We start from the raw sequence: 18,246 nt of genomic DNA on the forward strand, positions 1-18,246 counted from the left end.
TTCACGCTGTGCTGTTCATGCCTCGAAGCAAGCGCAGTTCAGACATGCAAACTGACTTACATTTATTATGCAAACAAACATTTTCTAAATGCCTGAAGAGGAGTATGTACAAGCGTGTGTGTTAATGTGTGAACAGATGCTCAGGGTTTCATGATGTCATTTCGGGCAGCAGAATCTCGTCATACAGGAAACATGCTGTTCATCTGTGCAGCCAAAGTGTTTCAGAGCAGATGCTAGTCACTGTCTGTGTGTGAGTGCTTATGTGTGTGTCACCAGAATCCAGGTGGTGTCGTGTCTAGATGAATCATGAGGTATGTTTCCAACCCAAGGCCAGAGGAGTTCACACATGCTTACACACTACCACAACCACCACTGTGCAAGAAAACAAAAAACAAGGACCCCTATGAGTGACGCTTTGCATTTAGAGGATCTGCTCTGTCCTCTGTCATAAATCCCAAACACTTTTATGAGCTGTGCAGCTTACATTTGCAAAATATCTTCATGTTTAGTCTGTGCCTGTCCACAGCATTTCTGTGGCTGAGCAGTAGAAAGGGAAAGCATACTTGGAACATCGGGAGAGGATATTGCAAACACTAAATTACACTCTTGAATTACTCACTGAGAGGCTGGGTGTAACAAAGCAACATTCATACAGTATGCTTGGACAGACACCTAGAGCCTCACAAATCAGAGACGACTACTGCTAGTTTGTGCTAAACACATTAGGGACAATGGAAACATTTTCAGTGGCAACATACAAGTTTTAACTAATTCCTATAGGGAAATAAGCTTAAACAGAATACCTTTAAGTACGTATGCCTTGCTGTTAACACATTTTTTCCCTTCACTCATGTTAATCTTAGTTGTAAGAAAGAGAATAGGGAAAGAAATGAAGTCATGTTAATCTTGTGTGAGGACCTTTGTAACTCCCTATGAAACAGACCAGAATCAATATTGATGACTTTTTATGTCCTAAAAAGCAAACAAGATCATAAGAACAAAGAACATCGATTTTATATGGATATAGTTACTTTTGATGCCCGCACTGCCAGATGGTAGGTGTCAGACACAGTGATTTACAGCAAACTAACAAAATCGCTACATTTTTTCCATTTTCCACTGACAGTCAGTCAGTATATATCAGAACAGAAGTCCACGCTAAAACTTTTGAAATAAAATCAGATAAAACTGGAAGTTCTGTTTGGGGTTGGGGTTTGGGTTAAAGTAAGGGTCAGGATACCAAAAGTTAAAAACCTGAGCTGCAAAACCTGATTACATTAACAAAGCTGAGTAGACAGTCTGCTTCCAGGAAATAAAGCTTGTCCTCCATGAAAACATTCCAATGCAACTTGTGCATTTTACGTAGCTCTGTGAGCTGTGAAAGCTATGTAGATAACATAGCTACAGAGCTGCATAGCTAACATAGCTAAAGCTAAGCTCACAAGGCAGCTACATAAGCTACGTTATCTGAGTAGCTAAATGAGTTTAAATAAGCTATGTTTGCCGATGCTCACGTTGCTAAAGCTAACTAAGATATAGGTAACTGAGCTACATAGCTCACTGAGCAATCAGGCTATATAGATAGATTATCTATGTAGCTACCATAGCTTTAGCTATGTTTGCTAAAGCTCACATTGCTTAAGCTAACTTAGCTACATTGGCTTTTGTAGTAATGTTTTCTACGTAGCTATGTTAGCTCTAGCTAAAGCTAACGAAACTATAGCATGCCACCATTCTTACTTCTAAAATGTTTCTATACATAATTCCATCCTGGATTAGACCATTGACCTTTCTTTCTGTTTTATTTAAGATATGTTGCTTAGCCTGTAATTTTTGCAGTGTAGTGAGTTTATGACTATAACTGCAAGACTTTATGAATGAAGTTGAATTGAAAAAAAATATAATGCTAATGATTCTATCTATAAGTGAGTGACTTTTTGTCAAGGATTTGTTTTAATAAAAGTAAAAAAAATATATATATATAATGCTGGATACGTCATACCAACAAATAAAAAGATAACCTTTCTGAGATTTCTTAGATAAACGGTCTGTGAGGGTGGCCGTCAGAACAGTCGGCATGCCAGATCCCTCTCAGAAAATCACCAGAGTCAAAAGGCACAGTTGTGATCACTGAGAGTGCCAGTTTTGACACAAACTGAAAAAGTTTCTCCCAGGAGCTTTAGAGCCATTATAAGGGCCCAAGCACTGAACTTGGGGCGAGAACCCTATTGAAATTGTCATCATTATGTGAGTTAATGTTATTGGACACACCATCACTCTACACACTGTAAAACTGAAAGAGTTGAAAATCCTCAAAATATTTGTCATAACTGATTAAATTATGTGTCCTCATTTCTTTCTCAAATTATTCATACCACCCAAAACAAGCTAATTCGATTGATTACAGGAAATACCAAAAAGGTGTACTTTGACTCAGAAATTACTCTTCCAAATGTGTTAAGTATAACACTGTTGCTAAGTTAAGTTAGTCCCCACAGGTGGGATCTGTCTAACTGAGAGAGTAACTTCCCTCATCACGCAAAACTGTCTGAAGCCCCAAAACTATGGGAGAACTATGCAGATAACGGAATGATTTCATGTAATTAGAGTGCACTGACAAAAAATACTCTAAGTGATGGAGTGCTGTTTACTTAAAACTAACAATGTGTTTGGTCAACAAAACAGAGCTGAATTAGCTATTTTGAATTTTTGAGTTTACACAAGCCATATCTTTTTTTTTTTTTTTTTACAACCTTGTACTGTTTGTTCATACAGTACATATGATGAGGTCAGTTTGTTGGCAGGTACATCTTCTGGGTTTTGGCTGCAGTCTATTAAAACCTATTTGATGAATAACAGCACAATTTTACAGATATTTTTGGCCAACTGGAGAAATTATGACTTTAGTGACAGTGGCAGAGCCAAAGGGGCAGGTGAGGGTGGTAAGGCCACCAGAGTGTAACTGATTGTTAGCTTTTAGGTATTAAATCAAGTAAACATTTTAGCAGCAATGCTTCTTGAATGATTATATTTTAATTTAAGGCCTTCAGTGTGACTCAGCTGTATTCACTCCTCTGATAGTTGTGGTTGTGGTCACCTGATGCAGCCTCACCTCTTAGGAGAAATGCCAGTGATGTGTTTTCATTGTCGCAAACAAGAAACACATTTAAACTTAGTGAGAAAAGATGAGACGACTTCATACAACTTTATTTTGCTAGTGCAGGGCAGAAGAGCAAAAGGAAGGTAAAGGAACTGAAGTTTGTTTTTTTAAGTGTTTTATGTGAAAAGTAATGGCACGCTAACTTAACACAAACAGATGTAGCTCCATGTAGACTTTCTTCATGAGACAGCCATTGTCTTCAAAATGACAAGTTATAAGTTGGCATGACTTGTACGTGGTGCAAAGCCCAGCCAGCTAGTTGACAGGACCATGGCTGAATGCAGAATGACTTTCTTAAATCTAAATCAAACTTTTTTAAAAGCACTAGTTTTTGTAGGAAGAATTTTGCTGTTAGTTTGAGAAGGGACTGTCCACAGACCATAGCTCTCAACGACTCCTCTCGCAGACCATTACTGCAAGACGCCACATCTGTCTGAACTTTGTCTGCTAAAATTTTCAGAATAAAATCAGATTAAACTTTTGGCTAGGGTAAGGATTAAGGTAATGTTTGGATTGACGTTGAAAAACCTGACCTGCAAAACCAGATTACAAAATGTTTAACAAAGCCGACTAACTTACAGGAATAAAGATCATCCTTCATGAAACATTTCAAGTAGCAAACAAGCTTACATAGCTCCATTAGCTGTGTAAACTACATAGATAACAGAGCTACATAGATAACAGAGCTACATAGCTAACAGAGCTAAAGCTAAACCTCACAAAGCTCATGAATATCTAACAAAGCCAAAAAGGTAACGTTAGCTTCGAAAGTTAAGTTGCCACGTTATCTACAAAGCAGACGTAGCTGTGCAATCTTTGGCTACATTTGCTAAAGTTCAATTTACATTGGCTTACGTAGTAATGTTAACTTTAGCTTTAGCTAAAGCTAACTAAGTTAAAGAGAGCCACCCTTCATAATCTACATCTAAAATAGATCTATACATAAATTACCCCCTGAGTTAGACCTCTGACCCTTTTTCTGTTTTATCAAGAAGCGTTGCTAAGTCTGTTGTGTCTTCAGGGTAGTTATTTAATGAATCTAACAGCCAGACTTTGTTTATGAATAAAGTTGAACTTAAAAATATATATAGCCTATAAAATTGGAAGTACCGGAAAATTATGGCCCTTACATTCTCACATTAATGGTCTGCAAGAGGGGGAGTCTGCAGCCAGACTGTGTAGTGAGTGTCTAGTCAGACTTAGAGACATAGACTCTGTTGCAGCTTTTTACTGGAGTCAATAACCAATTACCACAAATACCACTGTTTGTTATGTAAATATACATGATGGAATACATTTGTTGATACGTTTTAAGTAGATTTAGGCTTGTTATACTTTTTTTTGTAATCTTTTAATTATCGTAAAATGGCCACCTTTTACTGGCTGGACCCACTTGCCCCATGTATTTTAGAGAGCTGCCCCTGTTTGGTGATACCCTCTCACCTCTCCCCACACTATGAGATCAACATCTTTGCTTTTGAGTAGCATACATTTTTGGAATACCCTTACAATGTGTCACAGACATTCAACATCTCTAAGAGATTTGCTCGATACTGTAGACCCATGTGATGACAGACATGGAATCTGGCTAATCAATTCTTTTTTGTTTATCTAATTTATTACTTTTAACGTGCTCTATAAAGCCTGCAAAGTAAGTTGGTAAACTGTGGTTGTTTTGAATTTACTATATAGATAAATGTTGACTTGTCTCAAACTCAGTGGTAGCTTAACAATTGACACCAGCAAATGTAATAATTTTTTTAAGCAGTTGTTTTTGCTTCCATTGTGAAACATGCTGGTGCCAAAACAGTTTTCATCATTACAACCACAACATTATTAACACCTTTCCTTTTTAAATGGTCTCTTAACTCTGCAGCCATCTTGAAATGCTGCCAGAAACCAGGCAAAAGAGTTCAACTGTTCCTCAGCACAGATCACCCCTCTGACAGAAGAAGTCTAGTTCCTTGCACATGATGATTATGTGATGTTTTCCTCTTTGCTAGTTTTTTCCCTTTTGGTTGTCTTTCCTGCTCCAGAGGAGGCGGGACAGCTTGGTTGTGGATCAGTTTTGCAATTCGTCCACATCAACACCACAGGCAGCTGTTGAAACCATCAGCGGCTTAAAACAGCACAAGTTGCCTGCAGAGGTTCAGCAGGGTTTCTCTACGTTATCAACACATTATGTCCTAATAAAACTTTGTTGAGAGCAAGGGTATCAAAGTTCATTTAAACTAACAAAATAACTAAAACTAAAACATAAATATTATTTTAGTTAACTGAAACCAAAATGAAAATGAGGCTTTAAAAAAAACACCAGCTCAAACTGTGCTTATTAAGCTAACTAAAATAAAACAAAATTAAAGACAAAATATCCTTATTTAAAGTTTTTGACAGCAGCAGACTGACTGGTAAAGCTGGTATGTGTGAAAACAGCTGTGGAGAATACATTTGTGAATATTTGCCTTTAAGCTACTACTCTGATGTCTCAGTTTTTCTAACAGCAGGTTCTATGAGAAAACAGGAACATAAGTTTTCATTGTTCACAATTCTGATCATGGTTTCAAGTATGGTTTCATTCTTTACTCATCAAGCTCAAACATAGCTCAGTCTTAATTTTCATGGTGCTGATTCCTAACCAATATAATATCAAGACACTTTACACAGAGGGTGGGTCTAGACCATACTCTCTGTAATATTATATATGAAAACCAACTCAAATCCAGCATGAGCTCAGTAAGACAGAAGAAGGAGATGCAAAAAGACAGAAGGAGATCAAGAAAGACAGAAGATGGAGACGCAGAAAGACAGAAGGAGATGCAGAAAGACAGACAGAGGGAGATGCAGAAAAACAGAAGAAGGAGACGCAGAAAAGCAGGGGGAGATGCGGAAAGGTAGAAGAAGGAGATGCAAATAGACAGAAGAGGGAGATGCAGAAAGACAGAAGGAGATGCAGAAAGACAGAAGAGGGAGATGCAGAAAAACAGAAGGAGATGCAGAAAAGCAGGGGGAGATGCAGAAAGGTAGAAGAAGGAGATGCAGAAAGACAGAAGAGGGAGACGCAAAAAACACAGAAGATGGAGATTCAGGAAGACACAAGAAGGAGATGCAGAAAACCAGGGGAAAGAAGAAGTTGCAGAAAGACAGAAGGAGATGAAGATAGAAGGAGATGCAGAAAGGCAGAAGAAGGAGATGCAGAGAGAAGGAGATGCAGAAAGGCAAAACAAGGAGATGGAGAAAGAAGGAGATGCAGAAAGACAGAAAATGGAAATGTAGCAAGAAGAAGAAGATGCAAAAAGACACAAGAAGGAGATGCAGAAAGACAAAAGAATTAGATGCAAAAAGACAGAAGGAGATGCAGAAAGAAGAAGGAGATGCAAAAAGACAGAAGAATGAGATGCAGAAAGACACAAGAGGGAGATTCAAGAAGAGAGAAAAAAGAAGAAAAAGGAGATATTCGAGGCATAAAACTCAAAAGTCAAATTCTAATTGTTTTTAATGACATTTGATGACTTCTGACCCATCATTCTTGCTCTGTGTGCTGATAATGTTTGATGAGCTGTATGAATTATATCACACAGTCATAAAACCAAAACACAATGATGCCGTTCCATGATAGAGGCATACATTTGCAGAATGGGAAGGCTGTATCATTACAGCCTTACAGCTATGTTATACAAACTGATCCCTGACAAAATATTGCTTGGTTCAGTTAATCTATAATTACATTGTCTAGTCCGGAACAGCTTGTTTTGTGTTTTCCCTTCAGACCACATAATAGTCTCTGTTTGGATATAAAACTCCTTGACATAACAGTGGGATGGGCAGGGCAACACCTTCGACTTAGACGCTCAAATATTATGACTGGGTGGCTACAGCATGAGAACTCTTCTCTCCTCTTCTGTATCCGTCTTTATCTCTGCTGCTGCCATCCTCTCATACACACAGTCCTCAAGACCTGAAGTGTGAGCTGTCGTGTGCCAGTGTTTCTTTATCCGCTGATAGGAAGTTAAATGTGGAAACAGAACCACTCTCTCTCTCTCTCTCCTGTTGGAGTTCTTTCTGGAAACAAAACGAGCCAAATAAGGAGATCAGGCACGTTTGAAGAGTGTGTGAGTGGTGTAAAGGTCATAGCTTGGATGGATGGTTTGATAGGGTGGAGTACGTGTCTGAGAGAGCGATAGCCAGGGAGTCAGGATGGAGAGGACTAAGAGTGGTGAGTGAGGGAGCAGTGGATGGAGGGGGTGATCACTGAGGGGAGGCAGGTTCTGCTGTGGCTTAAATAACTACCCATATAGGGCTCAACTCTCCATCCCTGTCCACGACTCTGTCTCCCTCCTGCTTTCTCTCCCTCTCTGTCTGTCTCTCTCTTTTTCTCTTATTTCTCTGCAGCTTTGTTGGACTCCAGCTCTCTCCAGAGCTGCACAGAAGACCTCAACATCTCAACATAACTGGAGGCACTTTCTAAAGCTGCATTTTAACATCTCAGAGAGGCAAAGCCAAACAAACAGACACAATGGAGGCCATCAAGAAGAAGATGCAGATGCTGAAACTGGACAAGGAGAACGCCATCGATCGGGCGGAGCAGGCGGAGACGGACAAAAAGGCAGCAGAGGACAAATGCAAGCAGGTGGGTATGAGGAGATGGATGTCAGAAAAAGGAAGACAAATATCCTAGGAAGCGCAAAAATAAGAAAATCAAAGATGCAGCTAAAAGCCTGATTATAGGCCTACACTATGAAGTACAAACTCAAAGGAACAAGTTGTTAGCTGGATTGTGTCAATTATTTGTTATGAGCTACAATTGAAGCACAAACTTAGCTGTAAAAAATACTGCTGCTTGAAAGAAATCCAAACCCAGCATAAGGCATACTTAAGGTTTCCTTAAAGGCTTATTTCCCCATCCAGCTCTTAAGCTAATCACAACATTTATACATACTTCACATACCGCTAAGAGTAAAGCCTGTAAACACTTTTCACACGTATTTATGCTACATTCCTCACTACTAATCGACCATTTTACCCAAAACATTTGAAGCTTTTTTCTGCTTTTATGCAATCACTCTGAGAGCAGATGGCAAGTTCAGGAAAAGTTTGTCACAGAGGAGTAAGAATGCACAGCACTCCTTATAAGGCTAGACAAGTCTAGGATGAGCATCTGAGACCATAAAGTACATTTTGAGCTGCACATTCAAACTCAATTTATCCTCTTACAGGAGGCACTGATCTCTGTTTACCATGGTCAGCAAAACACTTATGGTGCTCTACCACACCACCGAAATAACAAATAGGCCTTCTACTACAGATCAACAATGAAAGGCACAGAAAGCCTCCAACTGATACAGAAGCTGTTGTAATTTTGGTCACATTAGCTGATGAGACCACCCAGGATCAGAATTTGGTCTTTGATCTCGTCCCTTCTTTCAGTACAAGTTTGAACAGAGTTAATGAAGTCTGCCATAAAGCCTTTTTGACAGGTGTATCTGACACAAGAGACAACACACATTTTAATGATGCAAATGAATACACAGAGGCATACACACATAAGGCCCACGGTCCCCTGAGTCTGTGTGTTCTCACTGATAACTGCTGTATTTTTAGACACACCAGTAGAGAACGACAGCGTGGACTCAAGTGGGATTATCAGAAGTACTTCATGGACTCTGGGGGGGGCACTTAGCTCTGTGTTTAAGTATGAGAGAAGGAAGATTGGGTTCAACATACCATTTCAGTGTTCCCAAGCATAAACAGCCACTGCTGTTTCATCATTGGTCTGACTTCAAACTTTGACTTCGGCCGTCGATATTCAGGGCTAGCATCCTTAGAGGTGCCTAGCATTCAAAGGACCAAGCCTTTGCAGCCTGCATAGACAGCTCAGGATGCGCTAGTAAACAGGGGATTCCCCCCTTACATCATCAGCTGTCCTCCCTTGACCCTATGATTTCTAAGCGCCACCCCTATCAATTAACAACGTTAACAGCACTAGCAACCATAGCCTCCAACATGAATCTTAGCCTATTATTTTAAGGACAATTTAATGTTTAGCAGAAACCAGGGAGAGAGATTGGTGAATAACATGGGGGATCCACAGGTTGGACCTGAACCTAGGCTGCCTCTGTACATGGGGCATGATCAAACAGCTACAGGCCATCTAGAGCCTGCCTAGAAATATCTTAGCAATTGTATTGTCTGCTTTTTAACTGAGATGAAACTGGTAACACAGCAAAAGCTGGTGTGTTTAATGCTCAGTGTTAAACATTTCTACAGTTACTAGACAGAGTTAATGCATTCAGTGTTAGTCCAACTCTGTAGCACAGGGGTCATCAACTAAGTTTCGACATGGGCCAGCTTTTTCCTAAACAGGCACTTTGGGGGCTAAAATTTCATATAAACTAAAAAAATATTTTTGAAATGGTCTAATTAACATATTTTGTTTGAATATTTGTATTCTCTTTAGAATGTACGTAATTTTTAGGCTCTAACAGCAAGTCCCTTTTTCACAGCCATCCACAAGAGGGCGACTGAGATATTTCAGCTGAATATTTAAGTGGCTATCTTGTTGTCCATCACTGGATTTGACACTAGTATGCTGTGTAGTGATGCCACAGAAAAACATTTTTTTTTAGACAAATAAATACACATTTAACATGCATTTTATTTGCTAGTAATGGCTGACAGGTGGATTTCTGAAAAGGATGAAACAAAGTAATTCCTGATTAAAGTGTTTCGCTCTCGATTGTTTTTGGAGTTGTTTAGATAGCTGTAGGGAGTTTTTAAAAAAGAAAGTATAATATATAAGGTAATGGCCTGGGGGCCAGATTGGAAGATGCTGATGTGGCCCCTTGGCCATCAGTTCAATTGACTGTTGTAGAGAGTCAATTTATCTAAGCCCTGACCACAGCCATGTCAAATCTGGGGGGCAGGGTTATTCTACCATGCCCTTGGGCAAAGTGTTTAGATGACTTTTAGATGTATATGTGTTTAGATGGTGCCTGTTGTCCAGTTATCATTGCTGGGATTCATTTGCTTTTGTTTCTTCTGGACTATTGTTGTTTTTTTAATATTAAAGGCTTTTGCACATGTGTGAAGTTATCAACTGAGTTAGTAACTTTCCATCGGTGGCAAGGGGACGGTGTACAGGAAAGTGTTTCAAAAATCAGCATTAGTCTCTTTGCCTCACCCTTAACAGGAAACACTTGACTTTGCCACAGGTGTTCAATATAAAATGTAAATCTTTAGTGCAATGAATAAATAATTCAAATTATAAAAACTTCAACTTTACACTCGAAGTGAAAAGAAAATTACGCATTGCTTTTTTAAAATCTTTATTTTAGCAATACTTCCATTTTTAGTGTTTAAATACATAATTATTTACACCTTACAGTGTTAATATGAGGATAACACTTAAATAGTTTAAAATGATCCACTGAGAGAGTACATTTCTTTTCTTTTGAAAAAATCTGATCATTCAAAACTAACCATGCTCATAAAAGAAAAGAAACTGACCATGTCTAATGGTATTGTTGGTATTGCTCTCCTATTATAGCTGGAAGAGGAGCTGGTAGACCTCCAGAAGAAGATGAAGCAGACAGAAGATGAACTGGACAAATTCTCTGAGGGCCTGAAAGATGCTCAGGAGAAACTGGAACTTTCTGAGAAGAAAGCTGCAGATGTGAGTGAAAGTCACACACCCACACTGTTAATGATGAACACACACAGAGGAGAGGGGGCTCGGTTTTGAAGTTTCACTTCAACTGACTGTAACATGAAATGAAACTGACAATCCCATACAGTAATGTTGATACAGAATTAAAGCCCTACCAAGACTTAAGCTCTTGTGGCTAATTGCGTGCCTTTTGCAGTATCTTGACACTGCTGAAAAATAAAGGCCATCATTCCACAGCTGGATGGTTTCTGAGCCTGCACCAGCTGTGGCTTTACTTTGATCATCAGTGATAGTTTGGAGCACTTCACAGACTGTTACATTCCTGTGCAGCCACTCTTGACAGATGAACACATGGATAAACTGTAACCCCTCACATACACACATCTCACTCTTTTCCACCAAACCAGAAACCAGAGCAGCAGAGGCCATCAGACAAGCGTAACTGTTCTTCAGTTTCATCCCTGTTAACTACAACCTACACTTACAGATTCAACATAATTAGCATTATCTTAGTTAGCTCTGAGGGATTATTACTGAGAGAATGGAAATTGCTGTAATTTTTATTTACAAAAACGTCATTAAGGGGCAAATGCAGCCGTTTTTGATTGGCCTGCAGCAAACTCTTCAAATAAGTAGAGCATAAAGCTTGTGCTTGACTGTATTGTAGAGCCCTGCACTAGACTTGTCCACTCCCTCCCGCACCCACAGCAGGTGTGCCAAATCCTGACTGCATCCCAGATTTTGTCGATCTATTTAACTATTCTGAATAACAGACAGTGCATTTGATTAAAGGAATGGTAATATTAATGTGTTCACTTAAGCACCAACTTGACAAAGTTTCCTCCCAGAATGAAGGAGAAAACCAACACTCACATCTTCATCATGCGTAAGACTATCATGGATATCATGGGTCCAACAGTCCAGCACTAACATTTTAGTTTTGTTTTAGTCTCCTTGACAAAACCTAAACTTACTTTTTATCAGTGTTATCACCAGTGATCTAGCAGTCTAAAGACGAGATAAGGAGCCAGCTTCAGACGTCATGAACTCACAACTCTCTTAATTTAAAACCACAGGTTTTTATCTTATTATGAAAGAAGTATGTGCCTAAAGGATGATGATTTAAGTGACAACACTTGGGGTGACTGAACAGACTTAACCCAGCTCCCTCTCCAGCCAAAGGCTTTACAGCATTTTCACATGTTTAGAAGTACTTTTGAAGACATGCACAAAGACATTAGAGTGAACGTATCCTTTAAGTCAACTTTATCATTGAGTATTTTTTACATTTACTGTAGTACTGTCTCTTTAAATAACACTATTTCTTTTTAAATATCTACATTTCTTGTAATTTCCCCTTTCATTTGACCCAACCAACTCTGTGGGAAAATCTGTGTCCACAAATAATCATATCAGTAAATGTAGCGTAACATTTGAAGAGTCAGTTTCCCTGCAGCTAATCAACTGCAATCTGGGGAAAAAGATCACACTGAAGATAGTTGGCAGCAGTGCAAACCACAGCCCTGTATCTGTCAGTGGTAAGTCCTCCAGCATTAGTACACAGGCGTGTGAGATTACTCTTGTTTGTGTAAGACAGAAAAGAGAGAGGGGTAAACCAAGTCCTTCTAAGGGAGCTGGTTATATCCAAGATAAGGCTAACATTCTGATCATACCAGGCTAGCAGTGAAATGCCACTTAAGCTACAACAGCAAAGAATCCAGTAAGTCGTGAGCAAACTGTGCAGGAAGAAACGTCATAAAAACAGAAAAGTGGCCCTGCTGCCACAGAGATGTGTATTGTTTGAGTCTTGTGGAGGATATCCCAGGGAAACGCAGTGTTGTACAACTCACAAAGAGAAGGGAAGTGTCTGACATACAGACGCTGAGACACACTGGATTATCCTCATGCTGTGACTAAATAAACGCTGAGAACTTTGCTGAGTACATACATGTAAAGTGGGTCAAGTAGGCAGCTGGGAAAAAGTAGAAGTTCAGGTTGTGGTTGGAGCCTGACAGGGTGTGGGACATGAAAAGAGAATCCTAAAAATGCAGGTTTGGTGAAAACAGAAATGTGTTAGGGGTAAACTAGGGTATGTTTAGACAGGATTTCTTTTGGTAAAATCTTCATCACCTGGAGTTTAATGACACACTCAACTCATGGTACAATACGTTTAACAATTAATGTAAACATCATCAAGCATCATCTCATATAGTTTTCTGAATCTTTATAGAAAAATGACATCAAACTTCACCTAGGGCAGGGGTCATCAGCTACATTTGTACATGGGCCAGATTTTGTTTTGACAGATGCTGTGGGGGCCAGACTTTCAAATGAACCAAATTAAATAAATACTTTGGTCTAATTAACATCTAGTACTTGTATTTTTTTTTATTTTTAAGCATTAACAATGAAACCAGCCCTTTTCACAAGTCTTTTACATCTCAGGCAGGGCAAACTGCACTCTCCATGAACCTAAAGTTGACCAAAACAAGACAACAGATTCAATCAGGACTTGAATAATAAGTATGTGTCTATCATGCATCATATTTAATAATGATGGCCAACAGGTGATTTCTGTAAAAATGGGCTGAATATAAGCCATTCCTGATAAAACTGTTTCAATATTGATTGTTTCTGGGGGTTAATTTAGTAGCTATAGGGATAAAAAGACAAAATATTCCCTTAAAAACTCTAAGTTTTCAGAATTTAAGTCTTTTGGGGAAGCTCTGGGAGGCCTGATATGGCCCCTAGGCTTCCATTTGATGATTACTGACCTATAAGGCCAATGTCACCACTAACGGGTTAACTTCACACAGTTTCACTGTTTGCAATGGTACCTGAAAGGACATCCTCTCTCTCCATCAATCTTGACATATTAACTGAACCACTTGCAGCTATCATACAACAAAACCAACAAATGAGGCATTCAGGATTCCATCACAGAAGAGAAAATCACTCTTTATGCAGATGATGTGATATGCTCTTTCTGGACCCTCATCCACCTTTTCACTAAGGATTTACCATCATAAAAAACATTCAGAAAGCTTCAAACTTCCTCTCCCATCATGCCACTCATCACAGATAAATGGGCTACTCATCATCTTATCACATCCCCACACAATATCTAGGAATCAATATTGCCACCAAGCTGTCAGAGATGTTTTCCACTTAATTTCACTCCATTACTCAAATCAACACACAATGACCTTAACTGCTGGACCAACCTACTTAAATTTACAATCTCTGAACTTTAAATAACATCACCTGGCAAAGCAACCATATGGAATATGTATAAAGGGCTCAACCTTATTAGAACTTGATTCACACTGCTTAGAAACTAAACAGGTGTTATGCGGTTACATGCAAGGATCAAACCTCCCATTTATCACTTATACCTTTAGGAAAGTAAGTCAACCCAGTCATCCCTGTCCCCGGCAATGCTTTCCAGTTCCTCCTGAGGCATTCTGAGGGCTCCCAGGCCAGATGGGATATAAACTCCCCCCAGTGAGTTCTGGGTGTGCTCCAGGGTCTCCTCCAGGATCAGATGCCTGAACAACCTCAACTGGCTCCTTTCAATGATAAGGAGCAGCGGTTCTACTTTGAGATCCTTCTAAATGTCTGAACACTTCACCCTATCTCAAAGGCTGAGCCCAGACAACCTCCTGAGGAATCTCAATTTGATTGCTTGTAACTGTGATCTCATTCTTTCAGTCATTGCAAAGCTCATGACCACAGATGAGGATTGGAACATACAGGTACATCTCAAAAAATTTGAATATCATGAAAAAGTTCCATATTTTTTGTCACTCATTTCAGAAAGTGAAACCATTATATTATATGGATTTATTACACATAGAGTGAAATATTTCAAGCTTTTATTTCTTGAAATGTTGATGATTATGGCTTACAGATAATGAAAACCCAAAATCCAGTGTCTCAGAAAATTACAATATTGTGAAAAAAGTTCAATATTGGAAAGTCATGGTGTCACACCATAATCAGCTAATGAACTCCAAACACCTGCAAAGGTTTCCTGAGCCTTTAAATGGTCTCTCAGTCTGGGTCAGTAGGCTACACAATCATGGGGAAGACTGCAGACTTGGCAGATGTCCAGACGACAGTCATTGACATCCTCCACAAGGAGGGTTAGCTGTAAATTGAAAGCTTTGGCTTCTGCCTCAACTCCCTCGTCACAACAGTCTGGTAAAGCCCCTGCAACCTTGCTGATACTGCACCAATCTGCCTGTCAATCTCACTGTCTGTTTTACCCTCACTGGTGAACAAGACCCAGAGATGCTTGAACTCCTTCACTTGGGGCAGACTCACTCCCCACCCAGAGGGAGCAATCCATTGTTTTCTAGCAGAGGACCATGGCCTCAGACTTGGAGGTGCTTATTCTCATACCACACAGCTCTAACTTTGGTTATACAGGGACCTGGTGGCTCGATGCAGTGGCCCCGGAACCCCACAGTACGATGCAGTACACCCCACATGATCTCAGAGGGACACAATCCTTATCCTTCAAGTCCACAAAACACATGTAGACTGGAGAAAGTCTAAAAGAAGTCAAGAAGTCCTTCAAGGCTAAAGAGCTGGTCCACTGTCCCAAGGCCAGGATGGAATTTGCATTGTTCCTCCTGAGATTTAACAATTGGCAGGAGTCTCCTTTCCAGCACCATAAACTTTCCCTGGGAGGCTGACTAGTGTGAAACACTGATGATTCAAGCACACCCTCCGGTCCACCATTTTAAAAATGGGAACATCCAACCTGGTCTGCCACTCCACAGGCACTGTCCCAGACCTCCATTAAAAAGGCCTGCCACCACCGCGGATGATAGATGGACCTTAAAGAAGGATATCTGTTCTCAAAACATATCCATTGCTTCAGCCCTGATAGCTTGCTGGAAAGCTCTAAAAGGCTCCACTGTGTCACTGCTCACCAACTTAGAAGCACCCAGAGTTCAGTTCTGTAAGATTTTGATACATCCCTGCTCCTAGAGAAAAATAAGACAAGAAAATCATGATAAAACAGACAATATTCAACATCAACCTAAAAAGGATAACACACAAAATGTCATCTAATTTAACCCTTTAAATATACTCCATCTTCACATAAATAATGTCACCTAGATGATTTTCTCATTTTATTTCAGCATCTTTATTTTGATACATATATAACTGAATATCTGGGTTAATATAGCAGTATTTTGTTCCAGTTAGCCCTATGTATTGGAGCCTATTATAGCAGCATTAGATTTAAGTAAAGGTAACAGTGTCCTATAAATGCCCATACAGTGTCATTACAATGTAAGCATTGTTATGAGGAGGATTTTCTTGAAGCACAAATGTTTATTCTGTAGTATTTACAGTGAGGCCTACACACTGACACCAGCAAATCCAGCCTGTGAAGCTGCCCTACTCAACTTCCTTAAATTCCCCTCCACATGTCACTTATTAGAGGCAGCAGTCAAGTCATTACACATCTGAATTCACACACTGCATAGGACCAGATTGGAAATCTAGAGGGGGGCTGGGAAAGCAGAACAGTGAGCCACAGACCCAAAAAGCAGGTGGTTATGAATCATGACAAAATAGTTCCTGCTATCATTGCTGATATTTTTGTCACGACAGCTCAGTGTTTGTTCAAGACAACATACAAAGAGTTTTTATAAGAAGTGCTGGATCCTGAAATTGGCACAAATGATACAGAAAGCTACAGTAGAAAGGGTCACAGAGGGTGTAATCGTGTATTATAACACCATTCACAGCAACAGTTAATGTTTTAAGAAGAAAACTGAATGGAGAAGGGGGGGAGGCATTCAGGCAGAGAAAGCAGAGAGCAACCAGGGGGGCTCTGGTATGTGAGGAATGCAGCTAAGGCAAACAGAAAGCCCCACACTCCTCCTGTGTCTAATGAAATCAATGCTCCTAGCTTTTCCGGTGCAAGGGGGCAAATCAGACAGAGGGGCTCAATCAACACATGAGAGGGATTGGAGACTTTTCTTCTCCTTCCTCTTCTCGATTGGACAGCAGGAGCGAATTACAAGCCGAACTTGAACTGAAGTGAGCCGTACAGAGATTTTGCTCGTTGAGGAAACATGTTTGCTCACGGGCCAATCATGTGAAAGGAAACAGAGAGGGTAAACACAGGCAGGGCTGACAGAGAAACATGCAAGATGAAGCATCAACTTGATTTACACCCACACAATAAACATCATCAACATGGCAGGCAGGTGGTGAATCATGTTTGCAGATTCCCTCTAGACAAATACTCAACAGTTCCTCAAAAAAACAAACACATATGGTTGTGACTCTTGTTAAAAAAAAAAAAAGGTAATGAAACTGATTTATGGGAGGTCTATTAATAGAACAATTATAAAACAATGTCATTTGGGTGAACTGACATAAATTCATTCTTGTAAATCTTGGGAGTAGTAATGCTACATATAGCCTATGGATGCTTCCTGTACTTATCTAGAGAGCAGGAAAAATGCAGACAAGATAGAATAGAATAGAATAATTCTTTTTTGTCCACCGAGGTGGAAAATTGTCTTTGAAGATGTTGATCAATGATGATTTATCAGTTGCTGTAGCTGGAGAAATCTGCAGACATTCCTGCTAAAAGTATTAATCGCAGACAAATGTATGGATGCACCCAACTTTATTTTGAAATATGTCAAAAAGTTTACAATATCGCAAAATAGTGAGAGGTTAAACTAAACCATAAACTGAAGAATGATGCTCAAGAAAGTCAAAACGTTACAAACTTGAAGAAAGCAGGACAAAATCTGTCATGAAAACAAGACATTAGAAACTTTTTCATATAATATTTGATTGGTGGTATATGTTTAGTTCTTTGAAAGAAATAAGATATAACATAATTAAATCATTAGATGTTTTCAATGCAGCGAACATAATAGTCACTTGTTAATACATTCATTTTTCACAAATGCATTTAGTGATGCATATAAAAAGTTGTATTCCTTTTCTTTGCATTTATTGTCAAATACACTTATGTATTCAGTGTGGATTGGCCATGTAATATGGAGTTTACTATCTACTTCATAGCATGTACAAAGGTCAACACCACTGCCAAACCTCACTAAAATGTTATTATTTGTTTAAACCTTTAGGGGGCAAGTAACCATTTAAAAGCCACTCCAGTCAACTTTCTTTGTTGTTTCTCTGTGATACAATACTACTAGAATAATTTTTCTCAGCCAATCAGTGAAGATCAGTCAACTTCATAGAAAGTGACATCACAGCATCTGGTCAATCAGCAGTGGCCCAGAGTGTCCTAAACTTCATGTTTCTGCCAGAACTCGAAAAATGCAGTTTCTGTCTCTGTTGGTCCCAAACAAACTTCCCAAATATCTTAACGAACCATGATAATTTGATGAAACTTACTTATTATAAAGGTGAG

The 18,246-nt window shown here is 39.4% G+C and overlaps 1 protein-coding gene across 3 annotated transcripts in view; it reads left to right on the forward strand.

Annotated features, from left to right (window-relative positions):
* The first annotated feature begins 7,278 nt into the window (after positions 1 to 7,278).
* The window catches only part of tpm4a (tropomyosin 4a), a 34,534-nt gene continuing 23,566 nt past the window's right edge, over positions 7,279 to 18,246 (forward strand). For 2 of the 3 annotated variants that reach the window (XM_041791096.1, XM_041791100.1), the window contains exons 1-2: positions 7,469 to 7,787; positions 10,704 to 10,829. In XM_041791096.1, coding sequence (XP_041647030.1) covers positions 7,674 to 7,787; positions 10,704 to 10,829 — 240 coding nt within the window. In that variant the 5' untranslated portion in view covers positions 7,469 to 7,673. Of the gene's footprint in view, positions 7,374 to 7,468; positions 7,788 to 10,703; positions 10,830 to 18,246 lie in introns of those variants that run through there. The other variant, XM_041791097.1, reaches the window with a different exon arrangement.

Source organism: Cheilinus undulatus, linkage group 7 (assembly GCF_018320785.1).
Source record: "Cheilinus undulatus linkage group 7, ASM1832078v1, whole genome shotgun sequence".
Classification (NCBI taxonomy): domain Eukaryota; kingdom Metazoa; phylum Chordata; class Actinopteri; order Labriformes; family Labridae; genus Cheilinus; species Cheilinus undulatus.